The sequence below is a fragment of the Engystomops pustulosus genome, chromosome 8, assembly GCF_040894005.1.
Source record: "Engystomops pustulosus chromosome 8, aEngPut4.maternal, whole genome shotgun sequence".
NCBI lineage: Eukaryota > Metazoa > Chordata > Amphibia > Anura > Leptodactylidae > Engystomops > Engystomops pustulosus.
The window spans coordinates 3,534,356-3,556,196 of record NC_092418.1 but is presented as its reverse complement, the minus strand read 5'-3'; the positions used below and the strand labels follow the sequence as shown (position 1 = coordinate 3,556,196).

At 48.9% G+C, this 21,841-nt stretch overlaps 2 protein-coding genes across 2 annotated transcripts in view; one reads left to right on the top strand and one right to left on the bottom strand.

Annotated features, from left to right (window-relative positions):
* Positions 1-12,293: 12,293 nt before the first annotated feature.
* Positions 12,294-16,601, top strand: LOC140075632 (uncharacterized). The gene is made up of 4 exons (XM_072121761.1): positions 12,294-12,609; positions 14,569-14,692; positions 14,840-14,913; positions 15,881-16,601. The coding sequence occupies exons 1-4, from the start codon at positions 12,294-12,296 to the stop codon at positions 16,390-16,392; spliced, it is 1,026 nt and encodes a 341-aa protein (XP_071977862.1). The 3' UTR covers positions 16,393-16,601.
* The window catches only part of LOC140075759 (uncharacterized), a 26,833-nt gene continuing 20,067 nt past the window's right edge, over positions 15,076-21,841 (bottom strand). Inside the window, exon 2 of the mRNA XM_072122035.1 lies at positions 15,076-16,176. The gene's annotated coding sequence lies outside the window, so the exon portion shown is untranslated. The remainder of the gene's footprint in view (positions 16,177-21,841) is intronic.

Below are 21,841 nucleotides of genomic sequence, written 5' to 3'. Positions count from 1 at the left end.
TACTTTCTACCTACCGATGAGGCCGTGTAGAATGAATTTGGAAATGAGACCAGTCTGGACACCCCTCTGGAGTCTGAGGGGGTCATTTGTTGTTTTTCCCCTCTCTGCGCCTCTTGCACCTGAATTTATGAAGCGTCGGCGACACAATCTCGGTGTTTTTCCTGAAACTCTCAACTTGTTCTATTTTTGGGCGCAGAATTTTGGAGCCGCTTGTGAATCCACCAGTTTTCGGGCGCTTCTATTTTACCGACATGTTTTGTGGCGCAAAACTAGAGCAGCTAATAGCAGGTTCAGGGAGTTGTGAATCTTACAGTCCGTGCGCCAATTCTTAATTCCTTGTGCCACAAATTTACACTGAAAAATAAAGCGCGGTTCTAGCGCCAAAAATGATAGATGCCCCTCAGTGTACTGGAGCATCTCATGGAAAACCTCATGATATCCAACCCCCAACACAGGGGAAGCGCACAGACTGGAAGTTTGACTTTTGGCCGTTTTATGACTATAGGCACGATCTTCACTAGGTTACAGTCTAGTGGATCAGAACCAGTCATTACTGAGTCCAGAATGTAAGCATCTGTTTTGGATTGCGGGTTACAAGTTCCCTGAGATGTAGTGTGACAAATCTTCAGTCTTTGTGAGTAAAACAAGTTTCACCACATCACACGGAGACCTCATCACTAGAGATGAGCGAACATGCTCGTCCGAGCTTGATGCTCGGTCGAGCATTAGGGTACTCGAAACTGCTCGTTACTCGGACGAATACTTCGCCCGCTCGAGAAAATGGCAGCTCCCGCCGTTTTGCTTTTTGGCGGCCAGAAACAGAGCCAATCACAAGCCAGGAGACTCTGCACTCCACCCAGCATGACGTGGTACCCTTACACGTCGATAGCAGTGGTTGGCTGGCCAGATCAGGTGACCCTGGGATAGACTAGCCGCTGGCCGCGCTGCTCGGATCATTCTGTCTCTGGATGCCGCTAGGGAGAGAGCTGCTGCTGGTCAGGGACAGCGTTAGGGTGTTCTATTAGCTTACTGTTAGGCAGGAGTGATTCTCCAAGAACCCAACAGCCCTTCTTAGGGCTACAATAACGTTCTACTTTTTTTATTTTAATTTGCATCTATTACCATTTTGTGAGGAATTAGCAGGGGGACTTGCTACCGTTGTGTTTAGCTCTTAGTGGCACACATATCCATAGCAAAGACCGAAGTGGGAAAATTCAGTAGGGGTTGGATTTCTATTAGGCACTAACTCAGTGTCATCTCATCTGGCATAGTAGTGTGCTTCCTTTGATACTTGGCTAGAAAATAGCCATAGGAGAATACAAACAGCTTCTTGAAGCCTACAGTAGCGTTCTATATATTTGATTTCTGGTTGATCTGCTGGTGGCTGTAGTTTCTGCAGTGCATGTACTTGCCAATTCTGAGCAATTTGTAGTGAGACTTGCGACCGCTGTGTTCTGCGCTTAGTGGCGCACATATCCATAGCAAAGGCCGAAGTGGCAAAATTCAGTAGGGGTTGGATTTCTATTAGGCAATAACTCAGTGTCATCTCATCTGGCATAGTAGTGTGCTTCCTTTGATACTTGGCTAGAAAATAGCCATAGGAGAATACAAACAGCTTCTTGAAGCCTACAGTAGCGTTCTATATATTTGATTTCTGGTTGATCTGCTGGTGGCTTTAGTTTCTGCAGTGCATGTACTTGCCAATTCTGAGCAATTTGTAGTGAGACTTGCGACCGCTGTGTTCTGCGCTTAGTGGCGCACATATCCATAGCAAAGGCCGAAGTGGCAAAATTCAGTAGGGGTTGGATTTCTATTAGGCAATAACTCAGTGTCATCTCATCTGGCATAGTAGTGTGCTTCCTTTGATACTTGGCTAGAAAATAGCCATAGGAGAATACAAACAGCTTCTTGAAGCCTACAGTAGCGTTCTATATATTTGATTTCTGGTTGATCTGCTGGTGGCTGTAGTTTCTGCAGTGCATGTACTTGCCAATTCTGAGCAATTTGTAGTGAGACTTGCGACCGCTGTGTTCTGCGCTTAGTGGCGCACATATCCATAGCAAAGGCCGAAGTGGGAAAATTCAGTAGGGGTTGGATTTCTATTAGGCAATAACTCAGTGTCATCTCATCTGGCATAGTAGTGTGCTTCCTTTGATACTTGGCTAGAAAATAGCCATAGCAATAGGATAGGATTGTTTGGTTTTAAAAACTCAAAAAAAAACAAAAAACACAAAAAAAAAAAAAAAAACACAAAAAAACACAAAAAAAAACAAAAAGAAGTAAAAAAAAAAAAAAAGTTATAACTCTCATTTTAAAAATGTTTAACCCGAGGGCTAGGGGTAGAGGACGAGGGCGGGGACGTGGGCGTCCAACTACTGCAGGGGTCAGAGGCCGTGGTCCTGGGCGGGGTGAGACACCACCTGCTGATGAGGGAGCAGGGGAACGCCGCAGAGCTACACTCCCTAGGTTCTTGTCTGAAGATACTGGGACTCGTGGTAGAGCACTGTTGAGGCCAGAACAGTGCGAACAGGTGATGTCGTGGATTGCTGACAATGCTTCGAGCAATTTGTCCACCACCAGTCAGTCTTCCACGCAGTCCACCCATGTCACCGAAATCCCCACTCCTCCAGCTCCTGCACCTCAGCCTCCTCCCCCCCAGTCTGCCCCCTCCCAGGAAAATTTGCCATTTGAACCGGCATACTCTGAGGAACTGTTTTCTGGACCCTTCCCACAGTCACAAACCACTTGTCCGGTTGCTGCTGAGCAATTTTCCGATGCCCAGGTTTTCCACCAGTCACAGTCTGTGGGTGATGATGACCTTCTTGACGTAGTGGAAGTGTGTAAAGAGGTGTCCGACGATGAGGAGACACGGTTGTCAGACAGTGGGGAAGTTGTTGTCAGGGCAGGAAGTCCGAGGGGGGAGCAGACTGAGGGATCGGAGGATGATGAGGTGACAGACCCAAGCTGGGTTGAGAGGCCGGGTGAACACAGTGCTTCTGAGACGGAGGAGAGTCCTCGACCTGAACAGGTTGGAAGAGGCAGTGGTGGGGCCAGACGGAGAGGCAGGGCCAGAGCTGGTGCATCAGCGCCACTGTCAACTAGTGAAGCTCCCGTGGTGAGGGCTCTTGCGGCGAGGGCTAGATCTTCAGAAGTGTGGAGGTTCTTTAAGGAAACACCGGATGACCGACGGACTGTGGTGTGCAACATTTGCCAAACCAGGCTCAGCAGGGGTTCCACCACTACTAGCTTAACTACCACCAGTATGCGCAGGCATATGAATGCTAAGCACCCCACTCAGTGGCAACAAGCCCGTTCACCTCCGGCCTTGCACACCACTGCTCCTTCCCCTGTGTCAGCTGCTAGTCAGCCCCCTGCCCAGGACCCTGGCACAAAAACCCCATCGTCGCCTCCACGATCCTCCACAGCATCCACCAGCGTTCAGCTCTCCATACCCCAGACGCTGGAGCGGAAACGCAAATATAGTGCAACCCACCCGCACGCCCAAGCCCTTAATGTGCACATCTCCAGATTGCTTAGCCTGGAGATGCTGCCCTATAGGCTAGTAGAGACCGAGGCCTTTCGCAACCTCATGGCGGCGGCCGCCCCTCGGTATTCGGTCCCCAGCCGCCACTACTTTTCCCGATGTGCCGTCCCAGCCCTGCACCAGCACGTGTCAGACAACATCATCCGTGCCCTGACCAACGCCGTTTCTGACAAGGTCCACCTGACCACGGACACGTGGACGAGTGCTGCCGGGCAGGGCCACTATATATCGCTGACGGCACATTGGGTTAACTTGGTGGAGGCTGGGACCGAGTCTGACCCTGGGGCTGCTCATATACTGCCGACGCCGAGGATTGCGGGGCCTACCTCGGTCCAGGTGTTTCAGGCCTACTATGCCTCCTCCTCCTCCCACCCCTCCTCCACCTCCTCCTCCGAACTACCATCCGTGGGCACGGCGCCATCAGTCGGTAGCTCTAGGCACAGCAGCAGTGCCGTCGCTAAGCGACAGCAGGCGGTGCTCAAACTGCTGAGCCTAGGCGACAAAAGGCACACCGCCCAAGAGCTATTACAGGGCATCACGGCGCAGACTGATCTGTGGCTGGCACCGCTGAACCTCAAGCCGGGAATGGTTGTGTGTGACAACGGCCGTAACCTGGTGGCGGCTCTGCAACTCGGCAGACTGACACATGTGCCATGCCTGGCCCATGTGTTAAATCTGATAGTGCAGCGTTTCCTCAAGACATACCCCAATCTGTCTGATTTGCTCACGAAGGTGCGCCGCATCTGTGCGCATTTCAGGAAGTCCAGCCCAGATGCTGCCACTCTCAGGGCAGCGCAGCGCCGCCTCCAACTGCCCGCTCACCGACTGTTGTGCGACGTGCCCACGAGGTGGAATTCAACACTGACCATGTTATCCAGAGTTTACCAGCAGCGCCGAGCGATTGTAGACTGCCAGATGTCAACTTCCACCAGAACTGGTAGTCAGGTCAGTCAGCTTCCTCAAGTCTACAATGAGGAGTGGACGTGGATGTCTGATATCTGTCAGGTGCTGAGTAACTTTGAGGAGTCAACACAGATGGTCAGTGGCGATGCCGCCATCATCAGCCTCACCATCCCGCTGCTTGGCCTGTTGAAAAACTCTCTGGTCAGCATGAAGTCGGAAGCTTTGCGCTCGTCACAAGAGACGGGGGAAGAATATTCCCTTGTTGATAGCCAAAGCACCCTGAGGTCTGTTTCTCAGCGCATATCGGAGGAGGTGGAGGTGGAGGAGGATGAGGAGGAAGAGGAGGAGAATGTTGGCGAGACACAAGAGGGGACCATTGTTGAGTCCTTCACTGTTCAGCGTGTATGGGCAGAAGAAGAGGAGTTGGAGGAGTTGGAGGAGGAGGAAATGGACAGTCAGGCCAGTGAGGGGAGTGAATTCTTACGCGTTGGTACTCTGGCGCATATGGCAGATTTCATGCTAGGCTGCCTATCCCGTGACCCTCGCGTTCAAAGAATTTATTCCAGCACCGATTACTGGGTGTTCACTCTCCTGGACCCACGGTACAAGCAAAATCTTTCCACTCTCATCCCTGCAGAGGAAAGGAGTGTGAGAATGCATGAATACCAGCAGGCCCTGGTGCACAAGCTGAAACAGTATTTCCCTTCTGACAGCGCTAGCGGCAGAGTGCGTAGTTCTGCGGGACAAGTAGCGAGGGAGAGTAGGCGAGCAGGCAGCTTGTCCAGCACTGGCAAGGGTACGCTTTACAAGGCTTTTGCCAGCTTTATGTCACCCCAGCAAGACACTGTCACCTGTCCCCAGTCTCGGCAGAGTAGGGCTGATCTTTACAGAAAGATGGTGAGGGAGTACGTAGCTGACCATACCATCGTCCTAAATGATGACACAGTTCCCTACAACTACTGGGTTTCAAAGCTGGACATGTGGCACGAACTGGCGCTGTACGCCTTGGAGGTTCTTGCCTGCCCTGCCGCTAGCGTCTTGTCCGAGCGGGTTTTCAGTGCAGCTTGTGGCATCATCACCGATAAGCGTACACGCCTGTCGACTGACAGCGCTGACAGGCTGACGCTTATTAAAATGAATAAAGGCTGGATTTCTCAGAATTTCCAATCTCCACCAGGTGAAGGAAGCTCAACCTGAATAATTGATCCACTCCTCCTCCACCTCCGCATTTTCCTCCTTCTCCTCCTCTTTGTACAGTAAAGCAGAGGAAAATGGCTATTTTTTGATAGGGCCCACTGGCTCTTGCTATAGTACTTCATGCATTTAATTTTTCTGGAGGGCCACCTACCCGGTCCTCTGTTTGAAACAATTTTTGTGAGTGCCACATACAGGCACTCAATCTATTCCATTTTTCTGGAGGGCCACCTACCCGGTCCTCTGTTTTAAACAATTTTTGGGACTGCCACATACAGGCACTCAATCTATTCCATTTTACTGGAGGGCCACCTACCTGCTCCTCTGGTTTGAAACATTTTTGGGACTGCCACATACAGGCACTCAATCTATTCCATTTTACTGCAGGGCCACCTACCTGCTCCTCTGGTTTGAACAATTTTTGGGACTGCCACATACAGGCACTCAATCTATTCCATTTTACTGGAGGGCCACCTACCTGCTCCTCTGGTTTGAAACATTTTTGGGACTGCCACATACAGGCACTCAATCTATTCCATTTTACTGCAGGGCCACCTACCTGCTCCTCTGGTTTGAACAATTTTTGGGACTGCCACATACAGGCACTCAATCTATTCCATTTTACTGGAGGGCCACCTACCTGCTCCTCTGGTTTGAAACATTTTTGGGACTGCCACATACAGGCACTCAATCTATTCCATTTTACTGCAGGGCCACCTACCTGCTCCTCTGGTTTGAACAATTTTTGGGACTGCCACATACAGGCACTCAATCTATTCCATTTTACTGGAGGGCCACCTACCTGCTCCTCTGGTTTGAAGAATTTTTGGGACTGCCACATACAGGCACTCAATCTATTCCATTTTACTGGAGGGCCACCTACCTGCTCCTCTGGTTTGAAAACTTTTTGGGACTGCCACATACAGGCACTATCCAAATTAAATTGTCTCCATAGCAGCCTCCACACGTTGTCTCCATTGCTACCTCCAAAAGTCGTCCATATAGCTGCCTCCATACATCGTCCCTTTATCAAACGAGGTGTGTCAGGCAGAAATTTGGGTTGTTTTCATGGATTCCACATCAAAGTTGTTAACTTTGTCGCCACCCTGCTGTGTAATCCACAAAATATACTGGCAAACTTTTACCATTTAGGGATATTATTTCAGCGCTTCTTGCGCATCTGTTTACATTCCCCTCACCCGCCATATCCTAAACTTATAAGAACGCTACTACACTTGATCTTATACAAAAGGTTCTTAGAAGTGCTGTTTGGGGAGTAGCCTAGAAACAGGGGCTTGGATTGGCGAAAGCTCGCCTGGCTGCAGAGCGCCAGCTCCATCACAAGATCCAACTAACATAGTTGCAGCACCTTTAATCTACTACTAGTTCACTGCCTCCATAATAATAATAATCTTTATTTATATAGCGTCATCATATTCTGCAGCGCTTTACAAATCATAGGAAACAAATACAAATGTAATGTAACAGAGCACAACATTTGTATGGAACAACAGGAGTGAGGTCCCTGCTCGCCAGAGCTTACGGTTTATGAAGATGATGGGGTAACACGAGGTAAAAGAATATTTAATGGTCAAGCCATTCTTCTTAGGGAATAGAAAAAAATATAATAAATGGAATTGCTGTCGCTTGAACCACTCAGCCGTCATCTTATATACCAGGTCCAGGGTGAATGGGACTGCAGAGAAGTCTGGTGCCTGTTGGTTGCTGGATAACAGATGGGAGGACGACACAGGACGGGTTAGTAGAAGAGTTAAAACTTCATGCAGTTAATGAGTGTTATAGGCTTGCCTAAAGAAATGGGTTTTAAGAGCACGTTTGAAACTTTGGAGGTTAGGTATTAGTCTGATAGTCCGGGGCAGAGCATTCCATAGAATTGGTGCAGCTCTAGAGAAGTCTTGGAGACGCGAGTGGGAGGTCCGCACTAGGGTAGAGGTTAATCTAAGATCACTGGCGGATCTAAGAGCACGGGTTGGGCGATAGACTGAGATAAGAGAGGAGAGGTAGGGGGGTGCAGCATTATACAGAGCTTTATGGATGAGGGTTATTATTATTTTAAACTATTCGAAAGGAGACTGGCAGCAAGTGCAGCGACTGGCATGAACTGTAAGCATACATGGTCCCCTTATCAAACGAGCTGTGTCAGGCAGAATTTGGGGTTGTTTTCATGGCTTCCATATTAACTTTGTCGCCACCCTGCTGTGTAATCCACAAAATATACTGGCAAACTTTTATCATGTAGCGATATTATTTGAGCGCTTCTTGCTCACCTCCTTTGGTTCCTCTCTGCCACCCATTGGTTTGAAGCCTGAGTCCATTTAGGGTATGTCGCCATGCCACTCTCTAGCCTGCTGCCGCTGCCTCTGCATGCCGTCCCCTATAGTGTCAGGGTCAATTATTGCATGTTTTAGATGCTATCTAGCTTCATTCTGTCACTCTGTCATGGCCATGCTGTTGCCCATAATTTTGGCATAATGGTGCGATTAAGCAGCCTCAGAGGCATCCATGCATGCTGCCCCTGCTGTTTCCTGTCCATTTCCGTGGTGTTTCCATCCTTTTCTGAGGTTCCCAGGTGTTTGGCCAAGCTTCCCTGTGCAGAGCCTTGGTCCCCTTGAAAAATGCTCGAGTCTCCCATTGACTTCAATGGGGTTCGTTATTCGAGACGAGCACTCGAGCATCGGGAAAAGTTCGTCTCGAATAACGAGTACCCGAGCATTTTAGTGTTCGCTCATCTCTACTCATCACCACATCATACGGGGAAGATAATAATGTAGTCCCTGGGTCTGTGCAGGGGAAAACATCCTGAGGATAAAAAGCAAAGATCAGAGGTGAAGGATTTCATAGTATATGGGGTCATGTGCGCTATAGAGGTCACAGGTCATTGGACCCAGATCGTGGGCTAAAAAATTTGCAGAGAGACTTGGGAGCCATGCTGTCATGTGATGCACAATAGGCTCCGCCTTCTTCTCCATATACTTTGATCTCTATAACAAGAGTTACTGTGATTTGCATATTTAATGGCCACAAGGAGCAGAGAATTTACCTAAATTTATTACTTCCTTATTCCTTCATTTTTCTGGTCGAACAAATCACCTTGTACTTTGGTTTATCTTTATCCAAAGAAAACAAGATATTATTATATAAAACCTCCAGATAAACAGATGAAAACAGGTAACAAGGTTTCTGTAGTCAGGATATACGGGGTCACCTGTCACTGGGGGTCATCTATCACTGGGGGTCACCTATCACTGGGGGTCATCTATCACTGGGGATCACCTGTCACCGGGAGCCACCTATCGCTGGGGATCACCTATCACTGGGGGTCACCTATCACTGGGGGTCACCTATGACTGGGGGTCACCTATCACTGGGGGTCACCTGTCACTGGGGGTCACCTATGACTGGGGGTCACCTATGACTGGGGGTCACCTATCACTGGGGGTCACCTGTCACTGGGGGTCACCTATGACTGGGGATCACCTATCACTGGGGATCACCTATCACTGGGGGTCACCTATGACTGGGGGTCACCTATGACTGGGGGTCACCTATCACTGGGGGTCACCTGTCACTGGGGGTCACCTATGACTGGGGATCACCTATCACCGGGAGCCACCTATCGCTGGGGATCACCTATCACCCGGTGTCATCTTTCACCGGGGGTCACCTATCACTGGGTGTCACCCATCACCGGGTGTAACCTATCACCGGGGGTCACCTATCGCTGGGGGTCACCTATCGCTGAGTGTCACTTATCACAAGGGGTCACCTATCACTGGGTGTCACCCATCACCGGGTGTAACCTATCACCGGGGGTCACCTATCACTGGGGGTCACCTATCGCTGAGTGGCACTTATCACAAGGGGTCACCTATCACTGGGTGTAACCTATCACCGGGGGTCACCTATCACTGGGTGTCCCCCATCACCGGGTGTAACCTATCACCGGGGGTCACCTATCACTGGGTGTCACCCATCACCGGGTGTAACCTATCACCGGGGGTCACCTATCGCTGGGGGTCACCTATCGCTGAGTGTCACTTATCACAAGGGGTCACCTATCACTGGGTGTCACCCATCACCGGGTGTAACCTATCACCGGGGGTCACCTATCACTGGGGGTCACCTATCGCTGAGTGGCACTTATCACAAGGGGTCACCTATCACTGGGTGTAACCTATCACCGGGGGTCACCTATCACTGGGTGTCCCCCATCACCGGGTGTAACCTATCACCGGGGGTCACCTATCACTGGGTGTCACCCATCACCGGGTGTAACCTATCACCGGGGGTCACCTATCGCTGGGGGTCACCTATTGCTGAGTGGCACTTATCACAAGGGGTCACCTATCACTGGGTGTCACCTATCACCGGGGGTCACCTGTCATTCGTCAGAGCACATGGGGCAGACATAGCAATCTGTCCAACACAGACTTCTGTGCACATTTATCAAAGGTTATAGACACTTAGGCATTGGTGCTCCCAAATGGGTGTGGTTTATGTGATATCAGCAAGAAGGGTGAAGCTTAAATTGGGAGACAAATTGCAACAAAAACTGTTGGGCTTTTGTGAGTCAACGATTAGGAGCTACACATCAGCACCGGGCAGATTCATCATCCGAAAGCAGACGCCTCGATAATCCTGGCGCAGCGTAAGTCTCTCGCTCGCACTTCGATAAATCTGCCCCATAAAGGTTTCTGAAGATGTAAGAAGAAGCCACTCAATGTATGGAGGATGAGGAGGACACATCATAGGACACATAGAAGCAGGGACTAGGACCTCGCGAGGAGGGAAGAGCCGGCCACAAGGCAGAGACTCCTAAAGGGGTAAATGTGTCCCCATGGAGGACCTCCGCCCAGACTCTGGTTACTCTTGGAGGAATCCTCATGGTCTCATGGTGTCAGCTGGGAGTAGTAGGTGCTTGCTGGGAGTAGTAGGTGCTTGCTGGGAGTAGTAGGTGCTTGCTGGGAGCAGTTTGTATCTGATGGTTGTAGTGAATTCCTGCTTAATATAGCGGGTGCCTGCTGGTTGTAGCGGGTTCCTGATGTTCTAATGGGTGCCTGCTGGTTGTAGAGTGTGTCTGCTGGCTATAGTATATACATGTATAGGGGACACAGTATATACATGTACAAGGGACACTCCATATACATGTGAATGTGGGTCAGTATAAAAATTTGTAGGGCACAGTATATGAATGTATAGGGAAAACAGTATTTTAGCGGATAGGGGAATCGGTATATACATGTATATGGGGCACAGTATATGAATTTGTAGGGGACACAGTATATGCATGTATATGGGGCACAGTATATGAATGTGTATGGGACACGGTATATACATGTATATGGGGCACAGTATATACCCCATACTTATAGGGGGTGTGATGTACAAGGCAGAGATTTGGTGTTGATCATCTCTTCCCCCTCGCTGTTTCTGGTATAATTAGTGACACCTCGGAACGTCCTACTACTGAGGCTGCAGAGGGTCTCCGGGTCTGTAGGGGGAGCTATTAACCTTCGCAGCTGCAGAGACTCCGAGGATCTTTTAGGAGCTTTCCTCCAATATTACTATCCCGTTCACGGCGTCATGGTCAAGGCCAGACACACTTTTGGCATGGGTATAGCCAGGGTAACGCATCCCTGTGTCTATGTAGGTTCTAGCAGTCACACAGAGACATATCTCCGGATGGGAACATAGTAAATGGGTCATGTTTGGTATCAATGTGATCCAGGGAATCACCCAGATCCAATGAGACCAGAACCCTGACCCTTTGCCTTCCCACTGGGAAGCTAGAACTCCTCCATGGTCCATGACTTGATACCAGGTAGGAGGGTCCACTCATAGTCCAACACTTATATTTGTCCTCTGCTAACTGTATATATATATATATATATATCTACTGTGTGTACTGTATTGTCTAGTGCGCCCTTAGGGCAATTAAATATAGAATTTATCCTGTGTTTTATCTCGATCCACGAATTGCCACGTCCATGTCTCAGTTATATACATGATACTGGGTTGGTAGTGTCTATGAAAGGATACATAATTGACCTTATGTAACCCTCAGGGGGGCATGGTATAAACACGTACAGGGGGCATGGTATATCAATGTATAGGGGGACACAAAATATACAGGTATAGCAGGCAAAGTATACACGGAGTATATACCCATGTGTATGGGGTTATATTATATACATGTTTAGGAGACACATTATATAAATGTATAGGGGGCACTGTATATAAATGTATAGGGGGGCACAGAATAACGTTACTATTTCATTGCTAGAACTTTCTGGATTCTGGTCTGTAATATGTAATACGCCCAATGGTGGCCGGGGGTGAAGATGTAATATTTCTCTTAGTAATGTGGGCCCTAGTCTCCTGGAGACCCCCGGTGCTTATATCACCCCCCCCCCCCCCCCATCTTATATGGGGAGGCAGGGACTCTCCTGGTAATGGAAATCTGCTCTGCTTAGACCTTAGACATTGACCCCCGGGGTACAGATCCACCAAACCAGGAGAGAGAACGACCTGCGTTATGTGTAGGGATGAGGCTGTAAAGGATGGACTTTGTCTTCAGGTCTTGTGATTATCCTGAGCTCAGAGCATTGAGGCTCCTCACATATCACCAGCCATGGACGAGGAAGAGCGGAGGAGGAAGATCCGAGACTTCAGCTTTGACAAATGTAAAAGGGGCAACCAGGGATTTCAGAGAATCCTCCTGCAGCTCTTCGGGTATAATGGCCATGGGAAGTCGTCCTTTATAAACAGCGCTATATGTGCCTGGTTCAAGAGCGACTACAAAAACTATGCAAATTCAGAAGGTGACGTCAAGGCCAGCACAGAAGACAGGATGACCTACCCCCTGACCAAGAACATAGTCCTGGTGGACAACAGGGGCTGCCCCACCATGACTGCCCATGAGACCGGGGAGATCTTCGCTCAGCTGGGTAAGAAATGGGCACAACGTTCTTAAATACTTTACAATAACAAATTCCATCAGTCACATGATCCTTATTATCAAAAACTTCTTATATAATATATCTGATTCCTCCAATCCCCTCACCTCTTTATCAGTGGGTCACTTCTGTAGATCCACAAAAACCTGGTGCAGCTTATAACGAGGGCAACGGAGGGTCACACCCGGGGCAGATCCTTACCTGGGGCACTAGAGACGCTGCTTATAAGAGGGACATCTATAACTAAGAGAGGTCACAATCGTCCATTGTACCCGATGCGGAGGTCATGGGCAATGGTTTCCTTCCTCCGTCTCTACCATGACCTTGCCGGGATTTGTTATCGGAGAGAAGCGCTGGGGTTCCTTCCTTGGGTCACCACTAATAATGAGTGGACCTGAACTCCGCGGACCTGACAATGAATTTCCTTAGAAGTCCTGGTGTGGGTACGGCTCAAACTCTCCAACACTTACTACCCCCGATCAGCGCTGGGAGTGGCATTTACATGGCCAAAGCGCACGTGCCTGCACCAGCATGGCTCCAGCATTTTCGGAAGAATCAGCACCGGGAGCGATGATCTTCCACAAAATGGCGCCATAGATGCATCCATAGATGGCTTTGCCAATGACATTTAAATAGTTAACAATGGTTGGCACCAATCTCGGGGAGGGGGGAGGGGTTACAGATTTGGCTGAGTTCTGCCCATCTCTAGTTACTATATTTTCGGGAACCCATTGAGGAATTATAGATTTTATCAGAGGGGTTCCACCATCAAGGTCACCAATTTCCCCATCATCACTGAATCTATAAGTAGCAACACTATGGGGCTCATTTACTAAGGGTCCAACGCCGCACTTTCGTCGGGTTTCCTGAATATTTTGTTTAGCCCTGAATTCCCCCTGGATTTTGGCACACACGATCGGATTTTGGCGCATCGGTGCCGGCTTGCATGCGGCAGAAATTGGAGGGTGGGCCATTGGACAACCCTACGGATGTGGACAAACCGCGGAATTTAAAAAAGTTTTTGCGTCGCAAGATCAGCACCCACATGCACCGGCGAACCTCGGCACAGCAGCGGCACATGCAGGAACTCGGACGCACGATGTTAGTGAATTGCGCCGGACACGGATCCTCATCGGACAAGGCAAGTAAGTAAATCTGCCCCAATATGACAAGCGATGTCCTCCTCCACCTGCCCCAACAGCGTGCACCACTTTTTTATAAGTGCGCCTTTAACATGGGGTGTGCAACACAATTCTGTCAGATTTTCCACCTTCAGTGCAGAGATTTGTGTTGTATGACGTATAGTGCAGCTACAACACATAACGGTCGCGTGTGACAGATATGTGGCACGGACACTTCTTATACATGTACAAGCAGTTTACACTAGAAAGAACCTGCAAAGTCCGACAGGAAACTGGCGCCGGGCCCTTAGTAAATGTGGGTCGTTTTCTTGTGTCTCGGGGATTACAATACAACATAATGGGGCTCATTTACTAAGGCTCCGAACGCCGCACTTTCGTTGGGTTTCCCGAATATTTCCAATTTGCGCCGAATTGCCCTGGGATTTTGGTGCACGCAATCGGATTGTGGCGCATTGGCGCCGGCTTTCACTTGACAGAAATCAGGGGGCAGGCCGTGACGGATTCGGAAAAAACATGGAATTTAAAAATGAATTTGTGTTGCAAGATCAGCACTCACATGCACCGGGACGTAGAAGGTGAACTCCGGTGGACCTCGGCGCAGCAGCGACACCTACTGGATATCGGGCGCACAACCTTAGTGAATCGCGGCAGACCCAAATCAGTGTTGGACAACGCACTGCGGGATCGCGACTGGACCGGGTAAGTAAATCTGCCCCAATGGTTCCTTTTGTTAGCATTTATGGGGAGAAAAGGGAGACTTAAAATTATTATCTCATTCGATTGTTTGATTTCCAGTTTCCCTTTTTAGCCAATCTGTTGCCCCTGGAGCGGAGGGTGAAATGGAGTAAAGGACTCCGTCTGCCGGACAGGATTGTGGAGGCAGAACCTCACGTGAAAGGCTCAGGGTTCATTATCCCGATATTCATCTACAGGTAAGAGACGGACAATCCTGGTCACATCGTCCCGTCCTGTCAGACCATCGGACGAGGCGTTCCGGCACATCGCTGTGTGATCTCCAATGTGCACATACAACAAGTCTTTCTCTCGCCACAATCTGAAACTTGTTTTTCATTTTTCAGCGCAATGAATTTCCCAACTCCAGAACTAAAGGAAGAACTGAGAAAAATGTTTAAAACTGCGTCACAACTAATAAGTAAGTGCGCCCCCCCGGTCCTCCATTTACTCATCATAGTTTGTAAAACCTGAGATAGAAATCATGGAGTCCAGTCTATTCATAGTGTTATAGCAATGAAAAAGACTGAAATCCATCAAGTCCAATATATGTATTTTAATTATGTTGCGTTGATCTAGAGGAAGGCAAAAAAAATCCTGCAAGGCTGATGCCGATTGGCCCAAAGCAGAGACAGATTCTTTCCCGCCCCCTAATATGGAGGTCAAAATCTCTCCCTCCGGGGTTCATCTACTGAAGATACTTATATTTTGGTGACTGAGGACCCCAGGATATTGTAGCGCTAGGACCTGCATATAAGATCCAGAGGGCAGAGGGCAGGGATGGGGCAGTACAGGACGGAGAGTCCTTTCACATCACTCCCATGAATCTGGATCATGTCATGTAGAACGAGCTTCACAAGTTCTTGCTCAAGGCGTGAAACTCCATCCATGATTAAGCCCAACCACATAAAGGGGGTCATTTACTAAGGGCCCGAGTCGCGTTTTCCCGTCGTGTTACCTGAATATTTCCGATTTGCGCCTATTTTTCTGTGTTGCCCCGGGATTTTGGCACATGCGATCGGATTGTGGCGCATCGGCGCTGGCATGCATGCGACGGAAATCGGGGGCGTGGCCGAACGATAACCCGACACATTCGGAAAAACCGACGCATTTAAAAAAAAAAAAAGTGTCGCTGGACTCGCGCTTACCTTCATCCAGGATAGGATCGTGGACTCTGGCGGGTCTCGGCGGACTTCAGCGCAGCAGCGACACCTGGTGGACGTCGGAGGTACTGCCGTAGTGAATCCTGGCCGGACCTGAATCCAGCGCAGAGAACGCGCCGCTGGATCACGAATGGACCGGGTAAGTAAATCTGCCCCAAAATGTCCATTAATGTGATCATCATGACCCAACTATAAGACGTGACCATTCTTTTGCTTCCATTTCAGAAATCACTCCCATCGTTGTCCTCACTCACAAGAATCACCAGAATTATAAGGACGTGGAAAATATGTTCCTGGACATTGGAGCGGAGACGGTATTTCCCCTAGAAAATTACACGGACCAAAATCCACATAAGAATCCTGAAACCAATGGAGATATCATCAAGTTTCTGTATGAAGTCATCAGCGACGTTGAGTTCCGGGCCGACCACTGCCGGAACGCGAATGAGGAGATGATGGAGCGGAAGTTCTTGGTACTGAACTATATTCACACCAGGGAACTGATGGTCCAGAAAGAAAATCTAGAAAGAGAGAATAATATGCAGATGTATGAGATGGAGCAAGCCTTCAGACTGAGGCACGAAGAGGAGCAACAAGTAGAGCGGAGAAACAGAGACTTATACAAGGAAAGGATGGAGGAAATGCAACGAGACTTCCAGAGACAGCGATTACGGGAAGAGTTTCAGCATGAGCAGAGAATGAAGGAGCTGGCGAGGAGAAAGGGAAGGAAGAAATAACTGGGAAAGACGGGAGGTGGGGGTGGGGAGGAGCTTCACGGTGGTTTCATCCCTCCATCCCCCTCAATGTGCTACATACAGTCATTCACACATCTACCAAGACAACACAAGGAAAAATGTCCCACATATGTGATCGGGGTTTGTACAAATCCTCCAGAATATTGAATATGTATAAACCATAGAGTCCTGATTTGGATAGAAATTTAAGTCACAACCTGCAAAATATAAATAAAACAGATTAAAAAGTAAAGGCGCCCCTAAAACCTAGATGTTTTTGAAAGCAGACAACCAGGCGATACATTTGCCTCAATAACCTGTTGACAGCCTGGAGCGCCCTCATGCAACTTTGTGACAAACACAAATTATTAACCAAAAAGTGCATTGAAAAAATCACATGGAAGCGGAGATTTACGCACAAATAGGGATTTAAAAATAATAAGACAAAGTGAGCAGATTTTTATAAACCACAATCCACAACATCAAGAATTTACACTCCCAAAAATGCTAAAACAAAAACCGTGACATATTTGGTCGCTTTCCACAAATGTGTTTAAATATATAACACAGAAAATAAAAAGCTCCTATTCTGTCAAAATCTAATTTCTCCAGAAATCCAAAAATGTAAGCAAGAATAACTTTTTCATTCATACACACCGCCACCTTCATGCAACTTTGCAGCAAAGAGCAATAAAATGCAAAAATTGCATGAAAATTCAAAGTTTCTTCTAAAATATGTACAAATCCAGATACTTATATAAAGAAAATCTACTTTCATATTTATACAGACCCCACATGTGGATATTCACCAAAATATGCAGCAGAGGGAATGTTATATCCACAGGGGACACCAAATATTATTTGCAGAATATTGCACTGAGCATCACACAGATCTATCACTGTGTGCTCCTTATACAATGGTAACACAAATACATAACTATTAGAGATGAGCGAACATGCTCGTCCGAGCTTGATGCTGGTTGGAGCATTAGGGTACTCGAAACTGCTCGTTGCTCGGACGAATACTTCGCCCGCTCGAGAAAATGGCAGCTCCCGCCGTTTTGCTTTTTGGCGGCCAGAAACAGAGCCAATCACAAGCCAGGAGACTCTGCACTCCACCCAGCATGACGTGGTACCCTTACACGTGGATAGCAGTGGTTGGCTGGCCAGATCAGGTGACCCTGGGATAGACTAGCCGCTGGCCGCGCTGCTCGGATCATTCTGTCTCTGGATGCCGCTAGGGAGAGAGCTGCTGCTGGTCAGGGAAAGCGTTAGGCTGTTCTATTAGCTTACTGTTAGGCAGGAGTGATTCTCCAAGAACCCAACAGCCCTTCTTAGGGCTACAATAGCGTTCTACTTTTTTTATTTTAATTTGCATCTAGTACCATATTGTGAGGAATTAGCAGGGGGACTTGCTACCGTTGTGTTTAGCTCTTAGTGGCACACATATCCATAGCAAAGACCGAAGTGGGAAAATTTAGTAGGGGTTGGATTTCAATTAGGCACTAACTCAGTGTCATCTCATCTGGCATAGTAGTGTGCTTTGATACTTGGCTAGAAAATAGCCATAGGAGAATACAAAGAGCTTACTTACGCCTACAGTAGCGTTCTATATATTTGATTTCTGGTTGATCTGCTGGTGGCTGTAGTTTCTGCAGTGCATGTACTTGCCAATTCTGAGCAATTTGTAGTGAGACTTGCGACCGCTGTGTTCTGCGCTTAGTGATGCACATATCCATAGCAAAGACCGAAGTGGGAAAATTTAGTAGGGGTTGGATTTCAATTAGGCACTAACTCAGTGTCATCTCATCTGGCATAGTAGTGTGCTTTGATACTTGGCTAGAAAATAGCCATAGGAGAATACAAAGAGCTTACTTACGCGTACAGTAGCGTTCTATATATTTGATTTCTGGTTGATCTGCTGGTGGCTGTACTTTCTGCAGTGCATGTACTTGCCAATTGTGAGCAATTTGTAGTGAGACTTGCGACCGCTGTGTTTTGCGCTTAGTGACGCATATATCCATTGCAAAGACCGAAGTGGGAAAATTTAGTAGGGGTTGGATTTCAATTAGGCACTAACTCAGTGTCATCTCATCTGGCATAGTAGTGTGCTTTGATACTTGGCTAGAAAATAGCCATAGGAGAATACAAAGAGCTTACTTACGCGTACAGTAGCGTTCTATATATTTGATTTCTGGTTGATCTGCTGGTGGCTGTACTTTCTGCAGTGCATGTACTAGCCAATTCTGAGCAATTTGTAGTGAGACTTGCGACCGCTGTGTTCTGCGCTTAGTGACGCACATATCCATAGCAAAGACCGAAGTGGGAAAATTTAGTAGGGGTTGGATTTCAATTAGGCACTAACTCAGTGTCATCTCATCTGGCATAGTAGTGTGCTTTGATACTTGGCTAGAAAATAGCCATAGGAGAATACAAAGAGCTTACTTACGCCTACAGTAGCGTTCTATATATTTGATTTCTGGTTGATCTGCTGGTGGCTGTACTTTCTGCAGTGCATGTACTAGCCAATTCTGAGCAATTTGTAGTGAGACTTGCGACCGCTGTGTTCTGCGCTTAGTGGCGCACATATCCATAGCAAAGACCGAAGTGGGAAAATTTAGTAGGGGTTGGATTTCAATTAGGCACTAACTCAGTGTCATCTCATCTGGCATAGTAGTGTGCTTTGATACTTGGCTAGAAAATAGCCATAGGAGAATACAAAGAGCTTACTTACGCGTACAGTAGCGTTCTATATATTTGATTTCTGGTTGATCTGCTGGTGGCTGTACTTTCTGCAGTGCATGTACTAGCCAATTCTGAGCAATTTGTAGTGAGACTTGCGACCGCTGTGTTCTGCACTTAGTGACGCACATATCCATAGCAAAGACCGAAGTGGGAAAATTTAGTAGGGGTTGGATTTCAATTAGGCACTAACTCAGTGTCATCTCATCTGGCATAGTAGTGTGCTTTGATACTTGGCTAGAAAATAGCCATAGCAATAGGATAGCATTGTTTGGTTTTAAAAACTCAAAAAAAAACAAAAAACACAAAAAAAACAAAAAACACAAAAAAAAACAAAAAACACAAAAAAAAACAAAAAAAAGTTAAAAAAAAAATAAAGTTATAACTCTCATTTTAAAAATGTTTAACCCGAGGGCTAGGGGTAGAGGACGAGGGCGGGGACGTGGGCGTCCAACTACTGCAGGGGTCAGAGGCCGTGGTCCTGGGCGGGGTGAGACACCACCTGCTGATGAGGGAGCAGGGGAACGCCGCAGAGCTACACTCCCTAGGTTCATGTCTGAAGTTACTAGGACTCGTGGTAGAGCACTGTTGAGGCCAGAACAGTGCGAACAGGTGATGTCGTGGATTGCTGACAATGCTTCGAGCAATTTGTCCACCACCAGTCAGTCTTCCACGCAGTCCACCCATGTCACCGAAATCGCCACTCCTCCAGCTCCTGCACCTCAGCCTCCTCCCCCCCAGTCTGCCCCCTCCCAGGAAAATTTGCCATTTGAACCGGCATACTCTGAGGAACTGTTTTCTGGACCCTTCCCACAGTCACAAACCACTTGTCCGGTTGCTGCTGAGCAATTTTCCGATGCCCAGGTTTTCCACCAGTCACAGTCTGTGGGTGATGATGACCTTCTTGACGTAGTGGAAGCGTGTAAAGAGGTGTCCGACGATGAGGAGACACGGTTGTCAGACAGTGGGGAAGTTGTTGTCAGGGCAGGAAGTCCGAGGGGGGAGCAGACTGAGGGATCGGAGGATGATGAGGTGACAGACCCAAGCTGGGTTGAGAGGCCGGGTGAACACAGTGCTTCTGAGACGGAGGAGAGTCCTCGACCAGAACAGGTTGGAAGAGGCAGTGGTGGGGCCAGACAGAGAGGCAGGGCCAGAGCTGGTGCATCAGCGCCAAATGTGTCAACTAGTGAAGCTCCCGTGGCGAGGGCTCTTGCGGCGAGGGCTAGATCTTCAGAAGTCTGGAGGTTCTTTAAGGAAACACCGGATGACCGACGGACTGTGGTGTGCAACATTTGCCAAACCAGGCTCAGCAGGGGTTCCACCACTACTAGCTTAACTACCACCAGTATGCGCAGGCATATGAATGCTAAGCACCCCACTCAGTGGCAACAAGCCCGTTCACCTCCGGCCGTGCACACCACTGCTCCTTCCCCTGTGTCAGCTGCTAGTCAGCCCCCTGCCCAGGACCCTGCCACAAAAACCCCATCGTCGCCTCCACGATCCTACACAGCATCCACCAGTGTTCAGCTCTCCATACCCCAGACGCTGGAGCGGAAACGCAAATATAGTGCAACCCACCCGCACGCCCAAGCCCTTAATGTGCACATCTCCAGATTGCTTAGCCTGGAGATGCTGCCCTATAGGCTAGTAGAGACCGAGGCCTTTCGCAACCTCATGGCGGCGGCCGCCCCTCGGTATTCGGTCCCCAGCCGCCACTACTTTTCCCGATGTGCCGTCCCAGCCCTGCACCAGCACGTGTCAGACAACATCATCCGTGCCCTGACCAACGCCGTTTCTGACAAGGTCCACCTGACCACGGACACGTGGACGAGTGCTGCCGGGCAGGGCCACTATATATCGCTGACGGCACATTGGGTTAACTTGGTGGAGGCTGGGACCGAGTCTGACCCTGGGGCTGCTCATATACTGCCGACGCCGAGGATTGCGGGGCCTACCTCGGTCCAGGTGTTTCAGGCCTACTATGCCTCCTCCTCCTCCCACCCCTCCTCCACCTCCTCCTCCGAACTACCATCCGTGGGCACGGCGCCATCAGTCGGTAGCTCTAGGCACAGCAGCAGTGCCGTCGCTAAGCGACAGCAGGCGGTGCTCAAACTGCTGAGCCTAGGCGACAAAAGGCACACCGCCCAAGAGCTATTACAGGGCATCACGGCGCAGACTGATCTGTGGCTGGCACCGCTGAACCTCAAGCCGGGAATGGTTGTGTGTGACAACGGCCGTAACCTGGTGGCGGCTCTGCAACTCGGCAGACTGACACATGTGCCATGCCTGGCCCATGTGTTAAATCTGATAGTTCAGCGTTTCCTCAAGACATACCCCAATCTGTCTGATTTGCTCACGAAGGTGCGCCGCATCTGTGCGCATTTCAGGAAGTCCAGCCCAGATGCTGCCACTCTCAGGGCAGCGCAGCGCCGCCTCCAACTGCCCGCTCACCGACTGTTGTGCGACGTGCCCACGAGGTGGAATTCAACACTGACCATGTTATCCAGAGTTTACCAGCAGCGCAGAGCGATTGTAGACTGCCAGATGTCAACTTCCACCAGAACTGGTAGTCAGGTCAGTCAGCTTCCTCAAGTCTACAATGAGGAGTGGACGTGGATGTCTGATATCTGTCAGGTGCTGAGTAACTTTGAGGAGTCAACACAGATGGTCAGTGGCGATGCCGCCATCATCAGCCTCACCATCCCGCTGC